The sequence below is a fragment of the Bufo bufo genome, chromosome 5 (genome assembly GCF_905171765.1).
Source record: "Bufo bufo chromosome 5, aBufBuf1.1, whole genome shotgun sequence".
NCBI classification, from domain to species: Eukaryota; Metazoa; Chordata; class Amphibia; order Anura; family Bufonidae; genus Bufo; species Bufo bufo.
The window spans coordinates 359,162,474-359,186,727 of NC_053393.1; the positions used below are offsets into that span (position 1 = coordinate 359,162,474).

The 24,254-nt window shown below is 44.6% G+C and overlaps 1 protein-coding gene across 3 annotated transcripts in view; it reads right to left on the bottom strand.

Annotated features, from left to right (window-relative positions):
- Window positions 1–24,254, bottom strand: part of ABITRAM (actin binding transcription modulator) — a 64,245-nt gene that overhangs the window by 15,735 nt on the left and 24,256 nt on the right. For all 3 annotated transcript variants that reach the window (XM_040432434.1, XM_040432432.1, XM_040432433.1), the window contains exons 3-4: window positions 22,086–22,137; window positions 15,110–15,239 (exon numbers count right to left, since the gene is read on the bottom strand). In XM_040432434.1, coding sequence (XP_040288368.1) covers window positions 15,110–15,239; window positions 22,086–22,137 — 182 coding nt within the window. The remainder of the gene's footprint in view (window positions 1–15,109; window positions 15,240–22,085; window positions 22,138–24,254) is intronic.

Genomic DNA, 24,254 nt, shown 5'->3' on the forward strand with positions numbered 1-24,254 from the left:
TTAGGAGGAATGTTGGTCCACTCCTCTTTGCAGATCATCTCTAAATCCCTAAGGTTTCGAGGCTGTCTCTGTGCAACTCTGAGCTTGAGCTCCCTCCATAGGTTTTCGATTGGATTAAGGTCCGGAGACTGACTAGGCCACTCCATGACCTTAATGTGCTTCTTCTTGAGCCACTCCTTTGTTGCCTTTGCTGTATGTTTTGGGTCATTGTCGTGCTGGAACACCCATCCACGACCCATTTTCAGTTTCCTGGCAGAGGGAAGGAGGTTGTCGCTCAGGATTTCACGATACATGGCTCCGTCCATTTTCCCGTTTATGCGAATAAGTTGTCCTGTGCCCTTAGCAGAAAAACACCCCCAAAGCAAAATGTTTCCACCCCCATGCTTGACGGTGGGGACGGTGTTTTGGGGGTCATAGGCAGCATTTTTCTTCCTCCAAACACAGCGAGTTGAGTTAATGCCAAAGAGCTCTATTTTGGTCTCATCAGACCACAGCACCTTCTCCCAGTCACTCTCTGAATCATTCAGGTGTTCATTGGCAAACTTCAGACGGGCCTGCACATGTGCCTTCCTGAGCAGGGGGACCTTGCGAGCCCTGCAGGATTTTAATCCATTGCGGTGTAATGTGTTTCCAATGGTTTTCTTGGTGACTGTGGTCCCTGCTAATTTGAGGTCATTAACTAACTCCTCCCGTGTAGTTCTAGGATGCTTTTTCACCTTTCTCAGAACCATTGACACCCCACGAGGTGAGATCTTGCGTGGAGCCCCAGAGCGAGGTCGATTGATGGTCATTTTGTGCTCCTTCCATTTTCGAACAATCGCACCAACAGTTGTCACCTTCTCTCCCAGCTTCTTGCTAATGGTTTTGTAGCCCATTCCAGCCTTGTGCAGGTCTACAATTTTGTCTCTGACATCCTTGGACAGCTCTTTGGTCTTTCCCATGTTGGAGAGTTTGGAGTCTGCTTGATTGATTGATTCTGTGGACAGGTGTCTTTTATACAGGTGACTAGTTAAGACAGGTGTCCTTAATGAGGGTGACTAATTGAGTAGAAGTGTCTAACCACTCTGTGGGAGCCAGAACTCTTAATGGTTGGTAGGGGTTCAAATACTTATTTCACTCAATGAAATGCAAATCAGTTGCTATCTTTTATTTAAAGTTATTTTTTCGATTTTCCTTTTGATGTGCTATCTGCCACTGTTACAATAAACCTACCATTGAAATGATACTGTTCTGAGACTTTTCATTTCTTTGTCATTCGACAAACTTACAAAATCAGTGAGGGGTCAAATAATTATTTCCCCCACTGTATATGTGTGTATATATATATATATATATATATATACACACACACACACACACACACACACACACTATATGGACAAAATTATTGGACTACACCTCTTAGGCTACTTTCAGATCTGCGTTTTCAATTCTGGTTTTGAGATCCAGCAGAGGATCTCAAAACTGGAATTAAACAGTTCAGTTTTGTTCCAATTCATCCTCAATGGGGACAAAACTGATCAGGGTGCATAAGTATGCATCTGTTCCGTTTTGGTGCTGGACACAAAACCACTGCAAGCTGCAGTTTTGCGAAACGGAATAAAGCAGATCAGTCATGAAAATCAATGTAAGTCAATGATGCTGGATCAGTTTTTTTGTTAGCGAAAACAAAGGATCCGGCTACCAGGGACTTACAATGATTTGTTCAGTTTTGATTTAAAGGGACACTGACAGGCCCAATTAGCATATTTAGGCATATATATGTCAGTACAGGTCTTATAAAGTCTATTAAAATCATCTAAGTATCTTTCCTGTCCACCTTATAAATACCGAAATATTAAGTTTTATAACCTGCTTGTCCGGTCACAAATCTGCCCAAGGGGCGGCGTTTCATCTGAAAATGCGCCCAGCCAGCCGCTCCCAACTGCCGTCTGAAGCCCCGCCCAGCTCATCAATATTCACTTCGCTGGGCGGCGGCTACAACTCTCCCGACTCAAGTGCCCGGCGCATGCGCATAAAGCAGGGGCTGCAGCGCTCTGTACGCAGGCACAATGTGACCCCGGCCAGGCGCATGCGCTAAAGATTGGACGGAGGACGTGCCCAGAGGATCGAATGGGCTTTGCGCAGAATCTTGAGTCTGGAGAGTTGTAGCCGCCGCCCAGCGAAGTGAATATTGATGAGCTGGGCGGGGCTGCAGACGGCAGTTGGGAGCAGATGGCTGGGCGCATTTTCAGATGAAACGCCGCCCCTTGGGCAGATTGGTGACCGGACAAGCAGGTTATAAAACTTAATATTTCGGTATTTATAAAAGGTGGACAGGGGGGATACTTAGATGATTTTAATAGACTTTATAAGACCTGTACTGACATATATATGCCTAAATATGCTAATTGGGCCTGTCAGTGTCCCTTTAATGAAACTGGATCCAGTTGAAACAGCATTCTGAATATATTGAATGGAACTGATCTGTTTAATTGAGTTTTGAAATCCTCTGCCAGATCTCAAAACTGCAAATAATGGCAAAAAGGAAGAGAAAGGCGCTCATAGGGAGAATAAGTCAAATAATGGTATCCTCACCATAGGGGACATAATTTGCTCACCTATTTAAGTTGCACCAAATTGGGCACAACCACAATGAAGGCCCGATGAATTTAATTGCTGGTTGGTGCTGCCGGACTTGTACAATAACCTTAGGCGGGAGCCAGACCGCCGGTTGGGTGGACAATAGTACTGGAGAGCCGCTGGACTATAGAGGTCAAGCGAGCGTGACGAAAACACAGGGCGCACAGGTCACAACTGGGTTTCCGTTTATTCAGAGACATCGCGTTTCGGGGTTCATGACCCCTTTTTCAAGTCTGGATGCTGACAGCTGGAGTAGAGGCACGCCTGCTGCGTGCTGACACGTGGAGCGCTTGGTCTGTTGTGTGCCAGATCTCAAAACTTGAATTAACAACGCAGATGTGAAAGTAGCCTTAGGCCGAGTTCACACGGGCGTTGCGGGAACATACGCGATTTTTCCGCGCGAGTGCAAAACATTGTAATGCGTTTTGCACTCGCGTGAGAAAAATCACGCATGTTTGGTACCCAAACCCGAACTTCTTCACAGAAGTTCGGGCTTGGGATCGGTGTTCTGTAGATTGTATTATTTTCCCTTATAACATGGTTATAAGGGAAAATAATAGCATTCTGAATACAGAATGCATAGTAAAATAGGGCTGGAGGGGTTAAAAAAAAAATTTTTACTCACCTTAATCCACTTGACCGCGGAGCCCGGCTTCTCTTCAGTCTCCTTCTTTGCTGATTGCAGGAAAGAGACCTGTGGTGACGTCACTCCGGTCATCACATGGTCCATCACATGATCCATCACCATGGTAAAAGATCATGTGATGACCGTAATGACGTCACCACAGGTCCTAATAATAATGATCGGGTCTCCATCCCGATCGTCTCCTAGCAACCATGCGTGAAAATCGCACCGCATCCGCACTTGCTTGCAGTATGTTTTTACAAACATTTGTGAAAGAATGGGTAGGTCTAAAGAGCTCACTGAGTACAGGAGTGATACTGTAATAGGCTGTTTATGATATATCTTCCCTCAAAGACATTTGACGATCAGCTGGGATTGGTATTATTGCAAAGTGGAAGTGTTTAGGAACCACAGCAACTCAGCCATGAAGTGGTAGACCACGTAAAGTTACAGAGCGGGGTCACCGAGTGCTGAGGTGCATAAAAGTCCCCAAAGATCTGCTGACTAACTGCAGAGGTCCAACCATCTTCTGGTATTAACCACCTCCGGACCGCCTAACGCAGTATCGCGTTCCGGCGGTGGCAGCGCTGCGCAGAGTCACGCATATACGCGTCATCTCGCGAGACGCGAGATTTCGCTCAAAGCCGGCAAAAGCATGCGCATCGCGGGCCGGCAAAAGTTAAAGAAGACGTTCGTCACCAGCCTGCCAGCAACGATCATTGGCTGGCAGGCTGGCGATTTTTAAAAAATCCAATCACTGGCCATATAACAGATCATATTAGTAAATATGATCTGTTATATGGCTTCTCTGCTTCTCTGCTGGTCCTTTTCGTCGGTTGGATCCAGCAGAGAAGCAGACTGAACTGTGAGTAGCACCAAACACTTCACTGTAGCCCCTGATCACCCCCCTGCACCCCAATTAACCCTTTGATCACCCCTTTGATCGCCCCCTGTCAATCACTTAGTGAAAGACAAAAAGTGATCAGTGTAAACTGTCACTTTTTTTTTTCACTAGTATTGGCTGTTAGGTTTTAGGGATAGTTTAGGCCCCTTGGTTAGGTAGTTAGCGCCCACCCCACCGCACCGCAGTCACTTTTATTCGCTGATTAGCGTATCGCTAATCAGCATTTGTACTTTTATAGTATCTGTAAGTGATCAAAACTGATCACGGTCAGATCTATAATAGTATTAGTGTCACCTTAGCTCGCCCTCCACTCAAAACGCAGTGTTTGCCCGATCAGGCCTGATCGGTCGCCCACACGTGCGTTCACCCACGCCCGCCCCACCGCAGTGACAAAAAAATATTTTTTTTTGATCACTGCACATTCACTTTACACGCACTGCGGCGATAAAAAAATCAGTTTTGATATTTTTTATCAACCGCAGCGGCCTCCGGTACTTCGCTAGCCTCCCCTTTGTAAGACAGATTTGCTTTTTTTCTTGGGTAGTCTCAGGGAATACCCCTAAATTTAGTAGTCCAAAATGTCAAACAGGGGGTATTCTTCTGAAGAGGCCTACAGGATTCTGACCCAGTCGGATGAGGAGTGGGAACCCTCATCTGACGAATCTAGCGGGTCAGAATATGAACCTGTGGAAAGCAGTGGCTCTCTGACCCAAAGTTCGGACGAGGAGGTGGAGGTCCCTGGCAGCACCAGGCGTACCCGGCCCCATGTCGCTAGACCACAGGTTGCGCGGGATCCGCTTCAAGAGCAGCAGAGTGGGGCTGTCGCTGCCGGATCACGTGGTGAGGCATACACCAGCAGCGCAGCCCTTCCTGGACCTAGTACCAGCACTGCCGTACAACATGGTGAAGTAGCGAGCACCAGAAGGGCAGTTGAAGCTGGTACGGTGGCACGTGCAATAGTTACCCCGTCGCAGCCACCGCACAGACAGGCCCGTAGAGCCCCTAGAATCCCTGAGGTGCTGGCAAACCCTGATTGGCAGTCACCAACTTCAGCCGCACCAGTAGTTCCCCCTTTCACCGCCCAGTCTGGAGTTCGGGTTGAGACGGCTCAAATCGGTTCGGCCCTGGGATTTTTTGAGCTGTTCTTGACTGCGGAGCTCTTGGACTTAGTCGTGGCAGAGACAAACCGGTATGCCACACAATTTATAACCGCAAACCCGGGAAGCTATTATGCCCAGCCTTTCCGGTGGAAACCAGTCCAAGTTTCCGAACTTAAAATTTTTCTGGGCCTTCTCCTCAACATGGGTCTGACAAAAAAGCATGAATTGCGGTCATATTGGTCCACGCACCCGATTCATCACATGCCCATGTTCTCTGCTGCTATGTCCAGGACACGATTTGAGACCATCCTGCGTTTTCTGCATTTTAGCGACAACACCACCTCCCGTCCCAGAGGCCACCCTGCTTTTGACCGGCTCCACAAAATTCGGCCCCTCATAGACCATTTCAACCAGAAATTTGCAGATTTGTATACCCCTGAGCAAAACATCTGCGTAGACGAGTCCCTAATACATTTTACCGGGCGCCTTGGCTTCAAACAATACATCCCAAGCAAGCGTGCCCGGTATGGGGTCAAATTGTATAAGCTCTGTGAAAGGGCCACAGGCTATACCCACAAATTTCGGATCTATGAGGGAAAAGATCAGACCCTGGAGCCGGTCAGTTGCCCTGACTACCTGGGGAGCAGTGGGAAGACAGTCTGGGACTTGGTGTCACCCTTATTCGGCAAGGGGTACCATCTTTATGTGGACAATTTCTACACAAGTGTGGCCCTCTTTAGGCATTTGTTTCTAGAACGGATTTGCGCCTGTGGCACCGCGCGAACTAGTCGCGTGGGCTTCCCCCAACGGCTTGTAACCACCCGTCTTGCAAGGGGGGAGAGGGCTGCCTTGTGTAACGAAGAACTGCTCGCGGTGAAATGGAGAGACAAGCGTGACGTTTACATGCTCTCCTCCATTCACGCAGACACGACAATCCAAATTGAGCGAGCAACCCGTGTCATTGAAAAGCCCCTCTGTGTCAACGACTATAATGCGCTCATGGGAGGGGTGGACTTCAATGACCAGATGTTGTCTCCGTATTTAGTTTCCCGCAGAACCAGACGCTGGTATAAGAAGGTGTCTGTATATTTAATTCAATTGGCGCTGTACAATAGTTTTGTTCTCTACAGTAAGGCTGGGAGAACACGATCTTTCCTCAAATTCCAGGAAGAGATCATCGAGAACCTCCTTTACCCAGGAGGTTCCGTGGCCCCATCCACCAGTGTAGTTAGCCGTCTACACGAGCGACATTTCCCCAGCGTCGTTCCTGGTACCTCAACCCAACCGTCACCCCGAAAAAGATGTCGTGTCTGTAGCAGGAGTGGAATAAGGCGTGACACCCGCTATTTCTGTCCTGACTGTGCCTGACCACCCCTGCCCCTATGCTATGGAGAGTGTTTCCGGAAGTACCACACACAGGTACACCTAGCATAGGGATTGCATCTCACAAGACAGGCACACAGGGCTATTAGGGCCCTTTTACTCACAGCTGCTGCAAACCTCTCCTTTCACCTGGGATAAAGTGCATACGTACTTTGCCACATCTTTGGGCGATTTGCGCTTTGCACATTGTCCCATGAGGAAGGACGAGGTTTGTTCTATAAAGGTAAAAAAAACGAAACAAAAAAAAAATTACCGGTAAGTAAGTAAAAGTTAAAAAAGTTAATATGTTCTGTTTCTAAAGTTAATAAAGTTATTGCTTTGCGGCCCTGGTTTTTTCCTTTTTTGTTTTGTTTTTTTTACCTTCCAGGGTGGACCAACCGATCGACATAGCTGCAGGCACTGATGTGCATTCGGACAGAAGCATTGCGCTGCTGTCAGATTACACGCAAGTCGGTTGTATGCGGCGCTGCAAGACGAGATTTATCCTCTGCAGTAAAAGATACGTTTGCCGAGGCATATGAGCTGAGGAGGTGGCGGTGTTCATATACTTTGGCAAACACTTTGTATATATATATAAAAAAAAAAAATCCCGGCAATGATTTATTCATCCACATCGATTGATGTGAATGGAGAAATCGGGTTTGCCAGGGCATACGAGCTAAGTGGGTATGGATGTTGGGCGGAGCTCCTATGTCCTGGCAGACGCCTTTCCCCTCATTTTTCTTTTTTTGGCAGAGATTTTTTCATCCACATTGATCGATGCGAATGAAAAAATCTGTGCAGTTCATTTTTTTCTTTCAGCCCAGAGGCTGAACGGAAAAAAAAAAATCTCATTACCCGTATGCTCAATATAAGGAGAATAGCAGAAACTCCTAATGCTGGGCATACATGTAATGATTGCGGAGACCCTCAAATGCCAGGGCAGTACAAACACCCCACAAATGACCCCAATTTGGAAAGAAGACACCCCAAGGTATTTGCTGAGGGGCTTATAGAGTCCATGAAAGATTGAAATTTTTGTCCCAAGTTAGCGGAAAGGGAGACTTTGTGAGAAAAAAAAATAAAAAATCAATTTCCGCTAACTTGTGGCAAATTTTTTTTTTTTCTATGAACTCGCCATGCCCCTCATTGAATACCTTGGGGTGTCTTCTTTCCAAAATAGGGTCACATGTGGGGTATTTATACTGCCCTGGCATTTTAGGGGCCCCAAAGCGTGAGAAGAAGTCTGGTATCCAAATGTCTAAAAATGCCCTCCTAAAAGGAATTTGGGCACCTTTGCCCACCTAGGCTGCAAAAAAGTGTCACACATGTGGTATCTCCGTATTCAGGAGAAGTTGGTGAATGTGTTTTGGGGTGTCATTTTACATATATCCATGCTGGGTGAGAGAAATATCTTGGTCAATTGCCAACTTTGTATAAAAAAATGGGAAAAGTTGTCTTTTGCCAAGATATTTCTCTCACCCAGCATGAGTATATGTAAAATGACACCCCAAAACACATTCCCCAACGTCTCCTGAATACGGAGATACCACATGTGTGACACTTTTTTGCAGCCTAGGTGGGCAAAGGGGCCCACATTCCAAAGAGCACCTTTAGGATTTCACAGGTCATTTACCTACTTACCACACATTAGGGCCCCTGGAAAATGCCAGGGCAGTATAACTACCCCACAAGTGACCCCATTTTGGAAAGAAGACACCCCAAGGTATTCCGTGAGGGGCATGGCGAGTTCCTAGAATTTATTATTTTTTGTCACAAGTTAGTGGAAAATGATGATTTTTTTTTTTTGATTTTTTTTTTCATACAAAGTCTCATATTCCACTAACTTGTGACAAAAAATAAAAACTTCCATGAACTCACTATGCCCACTATGTAAACGCTATAACTTTTACCCAAACCATTTTTTTTTTACCCAAACATTTTTTTTTTATCAAAGACATGTAGAACAATAAATTTAGAGCAAAATTTATATATGTTTAAGCCCCCAGTGCTTAAACACCCTGAAAGACCAGGCCACTTTTTACACTTCTGACCTACACTACTTTCACCGTTTATTGCTCGGTCATGCAACTTACCACCCAAATGAATTTTACCTCCTTTTCTTCTCACTAATAGAGCTTTCATTTGGTGGTATTTCATTGCTGCTGACATTTTTACTTTTTTTGTTATTAATCGAAATTTAACGATTTTTTTGCAAACAAATGACATTTTTCACTTTCAGTTGTAAAATTTTGCAAAAAAAACGACATCCATATATAAATTTTGCTCTAAATTTATTGTTCTACATGTCTTTGATAAAAAAAAAATGTTTGGGTAAAAAAAAAATGGTTTGGGTAAAAGTTATAGCGTTTACAAACTATGGTACAAAAATGTGAATTTCCGCTTTTTGAAGCAGCTCTGACTTTCTGAGCACCTGTCATGTTTCCTGAGGTTCTACAATGCCCAGACAGTACAAACACCCCACAAATGACCCCATTTCGGAAAGTACACACCCTAAGGTATTCGCTGATGGGCATAGTGAGTTCATAGAACTTTTTATTTTTTGTCACAAGTTAGCGGAAAATGATGATTTTTTATTTTTTTTTTTCTTACAAAGTCTCATAATTCACTAACTTGTGACAAAAAATAAAAAGTTCTATGAACTCACTATGCCCATCACGAAATACCTTGGGGTCTCTTCTTTCCAAAATGGGGTCACTTGTGGGGTAGTTATACTGCCCTGGCATTCTAGGGGCCCAAATGTGTGGTAAGGAGTTTGAAATCAAATTCTGTAAAAAATGACCTGTGAAATCCGAAAGGTGCTCTTTGGAATGTGGGCCCCTTTGCCCACCTAGGCTGCAAAAAAGTGTCACACATCTGGTATCTCCGTACTCAGGAGAAGGTGGGGAATGTGCTTTGTGGTGTCATTTTACATATACCCATGCTGGGTGAGAGAAATATCTTGGCAAAAGACAACTTTTCCCATTTTTTTATACAAAGTTGGCATTTGACCAAGATATTTATCTCACCCAGCATGGGTATATGTAAAAAGACACCCCAAAACACATTCCTCAACTTCTCCTGAATACAGAGATACCAGATGTGTGACACTTTTTTGCAGCCTAGGTGGGCAAAGGTGCCCAAAATTCCCTTTTAGGCGGGCATTTTTAGACATTTGGATACCAGACTTCTTCTCACACTTTGGGGCCCCTAAATGCCAGGGCAGTTTAAATACCCCCACAATGTGACCCCATTTTGGAAAGAAGACACCCCAAGGTATTCAATGAGGGGCATGGCGAGTTCATAGAAAAAAAAAAATTTTGGCACAAGTTAGCGGAAATTGATTTTTTTGATTTTGTTCTCACAAAGTCTCCCTGTCCGCTAACTTGGGACAAAAATTTCAATCTTTCATGGACTCAATATGCCCCCTCAGCGAATACCTTGGGGTGTTTCTTTCCAAAATGGTGTTATTTGTGGGGGGTTTGGTACTGCCTGGCATTTGAGGGTCTCCACAATCATTACATGTATGCCCAGCATTAGGAGTTTCTGCTATTCTCCTTATATTGGCTACAGGTAATGAGATTTTTTTTTTCCGTTCAGCCTCTGGGCTGAAAGAAAAAAATGAACGGCACAGATTTCTTCATTCACATCGATCAATTGTGGATGAAAAAATCTCTGCCCAAAAAAAAAAAGGAGGGGAAAGGCGTCTGCCAGGACATAGGAGCTCCGCCCAACATCCATACCCACTTCGCTCGTATGCCCTGGCAAACCCGATTTCTCCATTCACATCAATCGATGTGGATGAATAAATCATTGCGGGATTTTTTTTTTTTGTATATATACAAAGTGTTTGCCAAATTATATGACCACCGCCACCTCCTCAGCTCATATGCCTCAGGCAAAACGTATCTTTTACTGCAGAGGAGAAATCTCGTCTTGCAGCGCCGCATACACCGACTTGCGTGTAATCTGACAGCAGCGCAATGCTTCTGTCCGAATGCACATCAGTGCTGCAGCTAGTCGATCGGTTGGTCCACCTGAAAGGTAAAAAAAACAAAACAAAAAAGAAAAAACCAGGCCGCAACGCAATAACTTTATTAACTTTAGAACAGAACATATTAACTTTTTTTAAACTTTTTTACTTACCGGTAATTTTTTTTTTGTTTAGTTTTTTTTACCTTTATAGACCAAACCTCTCCTTCCCCATGGGACAATGTGCAAAGCGCAAATCGCCCAAAGATGTGGCGAAGTACGTTATGCACTTTATCCCAGGTGAAAGGAGAGGTTTGCAGCAGCTGTGAGTAAAAGGGCCCTAATAGCCCTGTGTGCCTGTCCTGTGAGATGCAATCCCTATGCTAGGTGTACCTGTGTGTGGTACTTCCGGAAACACTTACCTAAGCATAGGGCAGGGTGGTCAGGGCAGTCAGGACAGAAATAGCGGGTGTCACGCCTTATTCCACTCCTGCTACAGACACAACATTTTTTTCGGGGTGGCGGTTGGGTTGAGGTACCAGCAACGACACTGGGGAAATGTCGCTCGTGTAGACGGCTAACTACACTGGTGGATGGGGCCACGGAACCTCCTGGGTAAAGGAGGTTCGCGATGATCTCTTCCTGGAATTTGAGGAAGGATCCTGTTCTCCCAGCCTTACTGTAGAGAACAAAACTATTATACAGCGCCAATTGAATTAAATATACAGACACCTTCTTATACCAGCGTCTGGTTCTGCGGGAAACTAAATAGGGAGCCAACATCTGGTCATTGAAGTCCACCCCTCCCATGAGCGCATTATAGTCGTGGACTGAGAGGGGCTTTTCAATGACACGGGTTGCCCTTTCAATTTGGATTGTCGTGTCTGCGTGAATGGAGGAGAGCATGTAAACGTCACGCTTGTCTCTCCATTTCACCGCGAGCAGTTCTTCGTTACACAAGGCAGCCCTCTCCCCCCTTGCAAGACGGGTGGTTACAAGCCGTTGGGGGAAGCCCACGCGACTAGTTCGCGCGGTGCCACAGGCGCAAATCCGTTCTAGAAACAAATGCCTAAAGAGGGCCACACTTGTGTAAAAATTGTCCACATAAAGATGGTACCCCTTGCCGAATAAGGGTGACACCAAGTCCCAGACTGTCTTCCCACTGCTCCCCAGGTAGTCAGGGCAACCGACCGGCTCCAGGGTCTGATCTTTTCCCTCATAGATCCGAAATTTGTGGGTATAGCCTGTGGCGCTTTCACAGAGCTTATACAATTTGACCCCATACCGGGCACGCTTGCTTGGGATGTATTGTTTGAAGCCAAGGCGCCCGGTAAAATGTATTAGAGACTCGTCTACGCAGATGTTTTGCTCAGGGGTATACAAATCTGCAAATTTCTGGTTGAAATGGTCTATGAGGGGCCGAATTTTGTGGAGCCGGTCAAAAGCTGGGTGGCCTCTGGGACGGGAGGTGGTGTTGTCGCTAAAATGCAGAAAACGCAGGATGGTCTCAAATCGTGTCCTGGACATAGCAGCAGAGAACATGGGCATGTGATGAATTGGGTTCGTGGACCAATATGACCGCAATTCATGCTTTTTTGTCAGGCCCATGTTGAGGAGAAGGCCCAGAAAAATTTTAAGTTCGGAAACTTGGACTGGTTTCCACCGGAAAGGCTGGGCATAATAGCTTTCCGGGTTTGCGGTTATAAATTGTGTGGCATACCGGTTTGTCTCTGCCACGACTAAGTCCAAGAGCTCCGCAGTCAAGAACAGCTCAAAAAATCCCAGGGCCGAACCGATTTGAGCCGTCTCAACCCGAACTCCAGACTGGGCGGTGAAAGGGGGAACTACTGGTGCGGCTGAAGTTGGTGACTGCCAATCAGGGTTTGCCAGCACCTCAGGGATTCTAGGGGCTCTACGGGCCTGTCTGCGCGGTGGCTGCGACGGGGTAACTACTGCACGTGCCACCGTACCAGCTTCAACTGCCCTTCTGGTGCTCGCTACTTCACCAGGTTGTACAGCAGTGCTGGTACTAGGTCCAGGAAGGGCTGCGCTGCTGGTGTATGCCTCACCACGTGATCCGGCAGCGACAGCCCCACTCTGCTGCTCTTGAAGCGGATCCTGCGTAACCTGTGGTCTAGCGACACGGGGCCGGGTACGCCTGGTGCTGCCAGGGACCTCCACCACCTCGTCCGAACTTTGGGTCAGAGAGCCACTGCTTTCCACAGGTTCATATTCTGACCCGCTAGATTCGTCAGATGAGGGTTCCCACTCCTCATCCGACTGGGTCAGAATCCTGTAGGCCTCTTCAGAAGAATACCCCCTGTTTGACATTTTGGACTACTAAATTTAGGGGTATTCCCTGAGACTACCCAAGAAAAAAAGCAAACCTGTCTTACAAAGGGGAGGCTAGCGAAGTACCGGAGGCCGCTGCGGTTGATAAAAAATATCAAAACTGATTTTTTTATCGCCGCAGTGCGTGTAAAGTGAATGTGCAGTGATCAAAAAATAATAATTTTTTGTCACTGCGGTGGGGCGGGCGTGGGTGAACGCACGTGTGAGCGACCGATCAGGCCTGATCGGGCAAACACTGCGTTTTGGGTGGAGGGCGAACTAAAGTGACACTAATACTATTATAGATCTGACCGTGATCAGTTTTGATCACTTACAGATACTATAAAAGTACAAATGCTGATTAGCGATACGCTAATCAGCGAATAAAAGTGACTGCGGTGCGGTGGGGTGGGCGCTAACTGACGCTAACTACCTAACCAAGGGGCCTAAACTATCCCTAAAACCTAACAGTCAATACCAGTGAAAAAAAAAAAGTGACAGTTTACACTGATCACTTTTTTTCCTTTCACTTGTGATTGACAGGGGCGATCAAAGGGGTGATCAAAGGGTTAATTGGGGTGCAGGGGGGTGATCTGGGGCTAAGGTGTAGTGTTTGGTGTACTCACAGTTCAGTCTGCTCCTGTGCTGGATCCAACCGACAAAAAGGACCAGCACAGGAGCAGACAAGCCATATAACAGATCATATTTACTAATATGATCTGTTATATGGCTTGTGATTCGATTTTTTAAAAATCAGCAACCTGCCAGCGACGATCATTGGCTGGCAGGTTGCTGATGCAATTCTCCTCGAACTTTTGCCGGCCCGCGATGCGCATGCGCGGGCCGGCTGTGACCGAAATCTCGCGTCTCGCGAGAGGACGCGCCGGCGCGTCCACTCGGAATGAAACAACCACCTCCAGGACGCGTCTGTGCGTACAGCGGTCCGGAGGTGGTTAAGCACTGGGGGCTGAGGTGGTTAATATCAGCACACAATAGAAGCTTTATGGCATTGGTTTCCATGGCCGACCAGCTGCATGCAAATCTTACATCACCAAGCACCATGGCAAGCATGAGATGGAGTGCTGTAATACAAGCCGTCACTGGATTCTGGAGCAGTGGAAACAGGTTCTGTGGAGTGACGAATCACTGACCGTCTGGTGGACTAAAACAAATAAATTAATCTTTTTAACCTGATGAAGGGGGCCTAAGTACCCCCGAAACACATTGATTTATTTGTTTTACCGGATGAGCATTTTCCATTAAAGAAGAACTATTCACCATACTTACATCTGTCCTGACCGGTGATTTTGCGCCTAAAAGTGCAGTCCTACCACACTGCTATTACATTGTCTTTGGAAAGACTGGGCTGCTTCTCCTGAAGAAATCGGACGCTTTGGCTGCATACCCGGCGACTGGACAACTGTTTTTTTTTTTTATATGTCTACAATAGTGTTGTGCCTATTCAGCCACCTAAGGTGAGCCTCCATTTCTCATTCTATCCACCAATATCTTTATCTGGAACCTACTACCCTATGGTGCCCTTTCTTGCATATAATTTTACAGCTTCTGTACGCCTAATCATAAAAGTCTGGTGGACGAGTCTGGGTTTGGCCAGGAGAACGTTACCTGCCTGACTACACACTGTGCCAACTGTAATGTTTAGTAGAGGACAGATAATGCTATGCTTTTTTCCCCCAAGGGTTAGCCTAGTCCCCTTAGTCCCAATGAATAGAAATCTTAATGCTTCAGCATACCAAGCTATTTTGGACATTTGTACGCTTCCAATCTTGTGGGAACAGTATGGGGAAGGTCCTTTATTGTTCCAGCATAACTGCACCCCAGGGCACAAAATGGTCCATAAGTGCACGTTTGGGTGGGTTTGGTGTGGAGGAACTTGACTGGACCACACAGAGCCCAGACCTCAACCCTATCAAACACATTTGGGATAAACTAGAACAGATTGTGAGCCAGACACTCTTGTCTGATAAAGGCTCATAAAGGCTCTTCTGTATAAATGTGCATAAATTCCCACAGACAGAGGGACCAGGGAGTTTTCCCAGTGCATGCACAGAATGTGCAGTGTGTCGTAGCCTGACATCATACATGAACCCTATAGTAATAATTATAAGCATAATAAACACAATTACAATAATACAGATATGAACACATTTGCCCATGAAATGACACACTTACTCTTTTGGACTTTCCTGATACTTTGTTCTGTAGTCTGCTGCAGTTAGCACTGATTTGGTAACTAATACTAGAAATATTTTTGCCACTTTGAAGAACTGGATGGCATTCTGCCAGAGTAACTACACAGATTCTAAAACAGAAAGGGGAAAAAAAAAAAAAAAAAATGAATAGAGATGGAAGTTCACAGATAAAAATAATACAGGACAGGCATTACAAATCTTAGGTATTTAAGCTTTTTTTTTTGGTCACTGTTGACCAAAGAAAATACCATAACGTGGAATTTCCCAGCACACATTCTTATCCATAAATATCTGTTTATACGCGCTGATGTTTAAAGGGATTTTTCACGATGGGGCAATGGTGTGAAATGCCATGACATTAAAAGGAGCATTACTTATCTATTAGATTGCCTGCTGCCTCAACACCAATGGTGGCTCCTCTGACCCAAGCTCACTGATTTATGATGCAGTGAATTCCTACTGGTGGGTCTAACATACTGCATCATAAATTACTATGATACATTAAGTTCAGGTAAGCTGACAAATAGGCTATGTTGTGTGCATGAACCCAAACAGCAATTACTTCCTTAAAATGGTTGTCCCTTTAGACAACTTATCCTCAATCCACAGTATAGGATATAAGTGTCTGATCAACTGGTTTCAACTGCTGCCCCTCCCCAGCCAAGGGAAAAGGCAGTCCCATGAAGTAGATTGGAGCGGTACACATACATGTATTTCTGCTGCTCCATTCAAATGGGCCTCGTTCTAGTGATCCAGTTTTCTGCTCTACAATAAATAGCATATCTCATGCATGATCGCTTCATTACTATCAGGCTAAGTAGCCTGACAGCAAATCTCACCAATGTCAAGTGAGGCCAGGGTAGAGAGGATCCTGAGCAGCTCTAAAAGCCAAATCAACGCATCCTAGGACAGGTTGTTGGAGGCCAAAAAAGTTTAAATCCCCACCCTTTATGTAGATTATAAAAAAAAATATATAATATAATAATATAATATAATATAATTATACACACACATAAATATAAACATCGTGGGTATCACCGTGACCAAAAACGGCCATACTAGCAATACAAAAATATTCCAATATGGCAAATGGCATAACAGATAAAAAAAAAAAAGTTACAAAAAGTTATAAAAATGTGATCAAAAAGTCACACAAACATTTTTTTCTTAAACTTTTAATTTATTTTCACACTATTTAGACATAAAAACCTATACATATGTGGTGTAATTGTACTAACCCAGAGAATAAAGGGAATGGGTCAGTTTTGCTGCACCAGGAACGCCGTGGGAACAAAACCCGTAAAACAGTGGAGGACTTGCTTTTTTTCCCCAATTAGACCCCCATTTGGAATTTTTCCAGCTTCCCACTACATTGTATGCCATATTAAATGGTGGCATTAGAAAGTACAACTTGTCCCTCAAAAAATAAGCCCTCATACAGCTATGTGAAAACACAAAATAAAAATATCCAGTATTCAAAGGGTTAAAAGTGTTGTCCAATTTGTAAACTTATTTTGTAATAGCCCCTGATCCATTTTTGGTGCGATATGCATCTGTATGTGACAGCATAACTTACCCTCACCATACAACAGAAGGCCCCCCCAAGTCCCCTTAACTGGGCTGTGTAAACATCTACAATCCCCGGCAGTTGCATCCATATGATTATAGTGTGGCATGTCACAGCAAAAATAGATTTTGGGCTACTGTTAAATATTTTTACAAACTGGCGGTGGTGTGCGTTTCACTCATCACCGCATTCTGCACCGTCTCTGGCCAGATCTTCTTTGGCGCTCGAACTGAACATGTTCATTTACTGTTCGCCACATTTGCAAAAGAGAATCCATCCAGGGACAGCAGAGAATGCAGTAACATTGGTGAATCGCATCACGTGGCCCTTTTGATCCTTAAAAGGGGTTGTCTCACTTCAGCAAGTGGCATGTATCATATAGAGAAAGTTAATACAAGCCACTTACTAATACAGTCAGGTCCATAAATATTGGGACATCGGCACAATTCTAACATTTGTGGCTCTATTCACCACCACAATGGATTTGAAATGAAACAAACAAGACGTGCTTTAACTGCAGACTGTCAGCTTTAATTTGTGGGTATTTACATCCAAATAAGGTGAACAGTTTGCATATATGCCTTGTTAAGGGACCAAAAGTAATGGGACAGAATAATAATCATAAATCAAACTTTCACTTTTTAATACTTGGTTGCAAATCCTTTGGTGTCAAGTACAGCCTGAAGTCTGGAACGCATAGACATCACCAGACGCTGGGTTTCATCCCTGGTGATGCTCTGCCAGGCCTCTACTGCAACTGTCTTCAGTTCCTGCTTGTTCTTGGGGCATTTTCCCTTCCGTTTTGTCTTCAGCAAGTGAAATGCATGCTCCATCGGATTCAGGTAAGGTGATTGACTTGGCCATTGCATAACATTCCACTTCTTTCCCTTAAAAAACTCTTTGGTTGCTCTTGCAGTATGCTTTGAGTCATTGTCCATCGGCACTGTGAAGAGTCGTCCAATGAGTTCTGAAGCATTTGGCTGAATATAAGCAGATAATATTGCCTGAAACACTTCAGAATTCATCCTGCTGCTTTTGTCAGCAGTTAAATCATAAATAAATAGAACCAGTTCCATTGGCAGCCATACACACCCACTCTATGACACTACCACCACCATGCTTCACTGATGAGGTGGTATGCTTAGGATCATGAGCAGTTCCTTTCCTTCTCCATACTTTTCTCTTCCCATCACTCCTGGTACAAGTTGATCTTGGTCTTATCTGTCCATAGGATTTTGTTCCAGAACTGTGAAGGCTTTTTTAGAGGTCGTGAACTCCAATCTGGCCTTCCTGTTTTTGAGGCTCACCAATGGTTTACATGTGGTGAACCCTCTGTATTCACTCTGGTGAAGTCTTCTCTTGATTGTTGACTTTGACACACATACACCCACCTCCTGGAGAGTGTTCTTGATCTGGCCAACTGTTGTGAAGGACGTTTTCTTCACCAGGGAAAGAATTCTTCAGTTATCCAACACAGTTGTTTTCCGTGGTCTTCCGGGTCTTTTGGTGTTGCTAAGCTGACGATGCGTTCCTTCTTTTTAAGGATGTTCCAAACAGTTGTTTTGGCCACGCCTATTGTTTTTGCTATCTCTCTGATGGGTTTGTTTTGTTTTTTCAGCCTAATGATGGCTTGCTTCACTGATAGTTGACAGCTCATTGGATCTCATCTTGAGAGTTGACAGCAACAGATTCCAAATGCAAATAGCACACTTGAAATGAACTCTGGACCTTTTATCTGCTCATTGTAATTGGGATAATGAGGGAATAACATACACCTGGCCATGGAACAGCTGCAAAGCCAACTGTCCGACTACTTTTGGTCCCTTAACAAGTGGGAGGCACATATGCAAACTGTTGTAATTCCTACACTTTTCACCTGATTTGAATGTAAATACCCTCAAATTAAAGCCGACAGTCTGCAGTTAAAGCACATCTTGTTCGTTTCATTTCAAATCCATTGTGGTGGTGTATAGAGCCAAAAATGTTAGAATTGTGTTGATGTCCCAATATTTATGGACCTGACTGTATATTCTGATTGCCCATATTGCCTCCTTTGCTGGCTGGATTCATTTTTCCATCACATACACACTGCTTGTTTCCATAGTTACGACCACTCTGCAATCCATCAGTGGTGGCTGTGCTTGCACACTATAGAAAAAGGGTTAGCCTCTCTGGTGTCTGGGACCATTGGAGCACACATACGGTAGGCTGGTGCTTTTTCCTATAGTGTGCAAGCACGACCACCACTGATAGATTGCAGGGGGGGTCGTAACCATGGAAATGAGCAGTGGATAATGTGATGGAAAAATGAACCTAGCCAGGAAAGGAGGCAATATGCATAACAATAAATTAGTAAGTGGATTGAATTAACTTTATCTACATAATAAAGGCCATTTGCTGAAGTAAGACAACCCATTTAAGGATACAGTGGCTCAGGAATGCAAAGGCTTACACAGCCAAGCCAGCTGATGATCTTGTTTTGCAGGAATTTAAATCATATAAACAATAAAACTATGCTATTGATTAAAAAATTATAAAATAATAATAATAATAATAATAATAATAATAATAATAATAATAATAATATATATATATATATATATACACACATACACATACATACACACATACTAGCAGAAGAACTGCCATTTCATGTTTCCGTGTGTCGTAAAAAGATAACAGTATCCCCCATAACCGTGATCTCCACAGCAGCCGTCCGTTTAATAGTGGCCCCTTCACCCCATGCATGTAGCAGTGTAGTTGTGCCGTCATACGTCATATGACTGAATATTTAAGGACCTGCGAACTACTAAAACCTGTGATCAGTTGCTATGGCAACCTGGAGTAGGAACTGCGAGCGTCTATTGGCTAATAAGGGACATGTGACCGTGTAAATGGCAGTTCGGATTTAAGTTAAAGACTCGCAGGCTTCTATAGGCTAATGCAGGTAATTTTTTGGGAATCTCTCAGGAACGGCAAGTCCTAGAGAGCTGAAACACGGTCTAAAACCTTCCCGGACACCTTATGTACCTGTGTGCCAAATTTAGTGAAGATCGGTAAGTGCCATGGAATTTTTCCTGCTATTTGAAGGGGGAAATCGCCTTCACAGCCGCTGGCACTCCGTCTGTACTGCATATATAGCTGTGTCGCTCTAATATATATATATCTAGTAAAAAGATAGACAGTTTCCCCCATAACCGTGACCTCCACAGTACCCCCCTTTAACAATGACCTTCAGAGTGTCCGCCCCTTTAACAGTGCCTTTCATAGCGCCCGCCCCTTTAACAGGGACCTCCTCAGTGCCCGCCCATTTAAAAAACAGGGACCTCCACAGTGCCCGCCCATTTAAAAACAGTGACCTCCACAGTGCCCGTCCATTAGCAGTAAAGAAAAATGGCTGGGTTAATAAGGAAATCTGGAGTAACTGTGTTTATGGCAGTTGGGATTTGAAGAGAAAGACTTGCAGGCTTGTATTGGCTAATGTGAGTCATTTTTGGGGGAATATCTCAGGAACGGTACGTCCTAGAGAGCTGAGACCCGGTCTAAAACCGTGCCAAATTTGGTGAAGATCGGTCCAGTCGCGCATAAAGAACACACACACACACACACAAAATCACACAAAAATAAAAAAATAATGGAAATCAAATTTTCTCAACCCATGGAGGTCTGGATTTGGAGTCACACTCAAAATTAAAGTGGAAAAACACACTACAGGCTGATCCAACTTTGATTTAATGTCCTTAAAACAAGTCAAAATGAGGCTCAGTAGTGTGTGTGGCCTCCACGTGCCTGTATGACCTCCCTACAACGCCTGTGCATGCTCCTGATGAGGTGGCGGACGGTCTCCTGAGGGATCTCCTCCCAGACCTGGACTAAAGCATCTGCCAACTCCTGGACAGTCTGTGGTGCAACGTTGGTGGATAGAGCGAGACATGATATCCCAGATGTGCTCAATTGGATTCAGGTCTGGGGAACGGGCGGGCCAGTCCATAGCATCAATGCCTTCGTCTTGCAGGAACTGCTGACACACTCCAGCCACATGAGGTCTAGCATTGTCTTGCATTAGGAGGAACCCAGGGCCAACCGCACCAGCATATGGTCTCACAAGGGGTCTGAGGATCTCATCTCGGTACCTAATAGCATTCAGGCTACCTCTGGCGAGCACATGAAGGGCTGTGCGGCCCTCCAAAGAAATGCCACCCCACACTATTACTGACCCAATGCCAAACCGGTCATGCTGGAGGATGTTGCAGGCAGCAGAACGTTCTCCACAGCATCTCCAGACTCTGTCACATGTGCTCAGTGTGAACCTGCTTTTCATCTGTGAAGAGCACAGGGCGCCAGTGGCGAATTTGCCAATCTTGGTGTTCTCTGGCAAATGCCAAACGTCCTGCAAGGTGTTGGGCTTTAAGCACAACCCCCACTTGTGGACGTCGGGCCCTCATATCACCCTCATGGAGTCTGTTTCTGACCATTTGAGCAGACACATGCACATTTGTGGCCTGCTGGAGGTCATTTTGCAGGGCTCTGGCAGTGCTCCTCCTGTTCCTCCTTGCACAAAGGCGGAGGTAGCGTTCCTGCTGCTGGGTTGTTGCCCTCCTACGGCCTCCTCCACGTCTCCTGATGTACTGGCCTGTATCCTTGTAGCGCCTCCATGCTCTGGACACTACGCTGACAGACACAGCAAATCTTCTTGCCACAGCTCGCATTGATGTGCCATCCTGGATAAGCTGCACTACCTGAGCCACTTGTGTGGGTTGTAGACTCAGTCTCATGCTACCACTAGAGTGAAAGCACCGCCAGCATTCAAAGTGCCAAAACATAAGCCAGGAAGCATAGGAACTGAGAAGTGGTCTGTGGTCACCACCTGCAGAACCACTCCCTTTATTGGGGGTGTCTTGCTAATTGCTATTAATTTCCACCTGTTGGTCTATCCCCATTTGCACAACAGCATGTGAAATTGATTGTCACTCAGTGTTGCTTCCTAAGTGGACAGTTTGATTTCACAGGAAGTGTGATTGACTTGGAGTTACATTGTGTTGTTTAAGTGTTCCCTTTATTTTTTTGAGAAGTGTATTATGAGATTTTACTGTTTTATAGGTGTTCCAGAAGTTCAGGCCCTGTCCCAACTCCTCCTCCATATCTGTGTCTGCCTGTATGACAACTAGATGCAGCAGGAGCCTCCCACCTTTGCCTTGTTAATACTCACCCACCTTTTGCAAATCTAGACAATACAATAATCATAAGCTGCAAATGGAACTGTTCAGCTGTATATGAACTCATGTTGCCATGCACCCTTCAATCAGGCATTCATAGCATTAAGGATATGCCATAAAATCCATTCATTGGCATAGCGTTTTAAAGCTTTTTTTCAATTTGTCAGATTTACCGGTTTGAATGCTGCAGTATGCAGAAGTCTTCATTAAGCTGGCCCTTTACATCTGAAATAGAAAAAATGCTAATTAAACCAAAGTGTAACACTAAAGGCCCTTATATACAGTAGGTGCCAAGGCTTGAGGCAATTACAATCGTCTGGTATAAATGTGCCACCAATCACAATGAACAAGCAAACACACTCCTTTATCACGTTTTATGTAGCACACTACCTACATATACAGCAACCTGCTGGCAGCAAACAGTGAATCCGTATGGAAACAAGCGATCACTGTAGGCAATGCCTGTCCCCATACAGAGATGACTGCTGCATGTAAATGCAGCTTCAGCTTTGCTGACTTACTAATATTAAAATTGGTGGCAGGCACTACAAAATATAAATACCGGGGTGCTAATCAATGTGGTATGCACCATGTGAGGAAGAAAGAAAAAAGTCCACATATACAACATACTACACTTAATATATCAAATTTATGTATCAAATATTATTAAATGCCTCACAACAAACGACCAACATTTTATAAGGTTAACCCCTTCCTGACATGCACCTTATATGTATGATGCAGCAGGAAGCAAGTTCCCGACACTCGCTGTACATGTAAAGTACGCTGTATGAGCAGGCACTAAGGCTGCACTTGATCAATCAGCAGCCCGGCAGTATCCGCCAGCATCAGTGATGGCATATCAGCCCCTTAGATGTGAATGCTTACTTAAAACGGCCTTGGATCCTGCCAGCTACAGAGGGTTGATCTTAGACGAACTGTCAGTTCAATGCAGCCTGTATGCAGCCTACATTACCAGTCTGTCCTGTCCATCCTTTCTGTACCTCATGAACTCCATTCCCACAGAGATTCAGCTGAAGATCTTATCAGCTGTATTCAGGATTATAATCCCTGACAAGTAGGGCAGAGAGGAGGATGAGGCAGCTCTTTAGCTCAGGGTTCTGAAGTAACTTGTCCTCCTGTGTGATTAGGACAGGTTCTGTGTGCACTAATAGGATGGCGGCCATTTTATTTCTCCTAATGATTGCTCCCCAGTGAAAACGAGCCATTATAACTAATGAAACATGTTTGGGAATTTATTTATAATAAAGTAATATTTATATACTTTCATTTTCTTTATTCCTGGTGAACTCCTTTAAATTCCATTATAACTCTGTTATAACAGAGCGGTATAATGGAATATAGAATGCATACTGTATGTGAACCCACCCTTACTGATTAAGCCGGAGTTAAAGCTAGTTTTGGGTGCAGTCAAGTGTTAGAACTGTACTGACTTCAACAACAACAAAAATTTTATTTGTTATTAATATTCTGTAATTCAATTTATTAACTTTCATAGGAAGTTACAAAAGTTTACAAATGTTAATAAAAAATATATTTAAATGTTCCATCAAGCTAAGGCCCTTATTTATCAAAAAAAGGGGGTTCTAGAGTGATAAAATAAGTTCTCACCCCTCCTGTCCTTATACTAGGTATCTTCATGCTGCTCCAAGGCCCTTAGTTACAATGCCTGAAACTGTACTGCACATACTCATTAGTAAGTTCCTCTTCTAGGAGGAAGTTCCCTACTGGGCATGCCTGCAGTCATCTCAGAACTACTGAACAGAGCAGGAAGACGGCATTAAAGGGGTTGTCTAGGATTAAGTAACTTTCCACAGGAACCGGCCGCCTGCCTCTACTATGGAAAGAGCAATACTTACCTGCACCCTGACGCTCTAGTGTCCGTGGCTTGTTTAATTGGTCCCCTGCGTGGTCATGATCATCTACTCTATTGTAGCCAATAACTGGCTTAAGTGGTGATGTGTCTCTTGTGGACACGTCTCTGCTGAAGCCAGTCATTGGCCGCAGTGGAGCAGATGAGTGTTGAGTGAATTGAACGTCAGATCCAAGACCCAAAGTCGATTTGCTCAAAACGTCATTTTAATGCTGTATGGAGACCAGTCTCCATACAGCATTAAGATTAGAGATGAGTGGATCGACTTCGGATAAAAAATCAAAGGAGATTCATATAAAACTTCATTTTAATACTGTAGAGCAGGAGTTCCGTACAGTATTAGAATGTATTGGCTCAGATGAGCCAAGGTTATTGCTTTGCGAAGTCAAGCGAGTCTTTGCGCAATAACTTCTTAAATTAATTTGTACTGTAAAAAGCCATTTCCCAA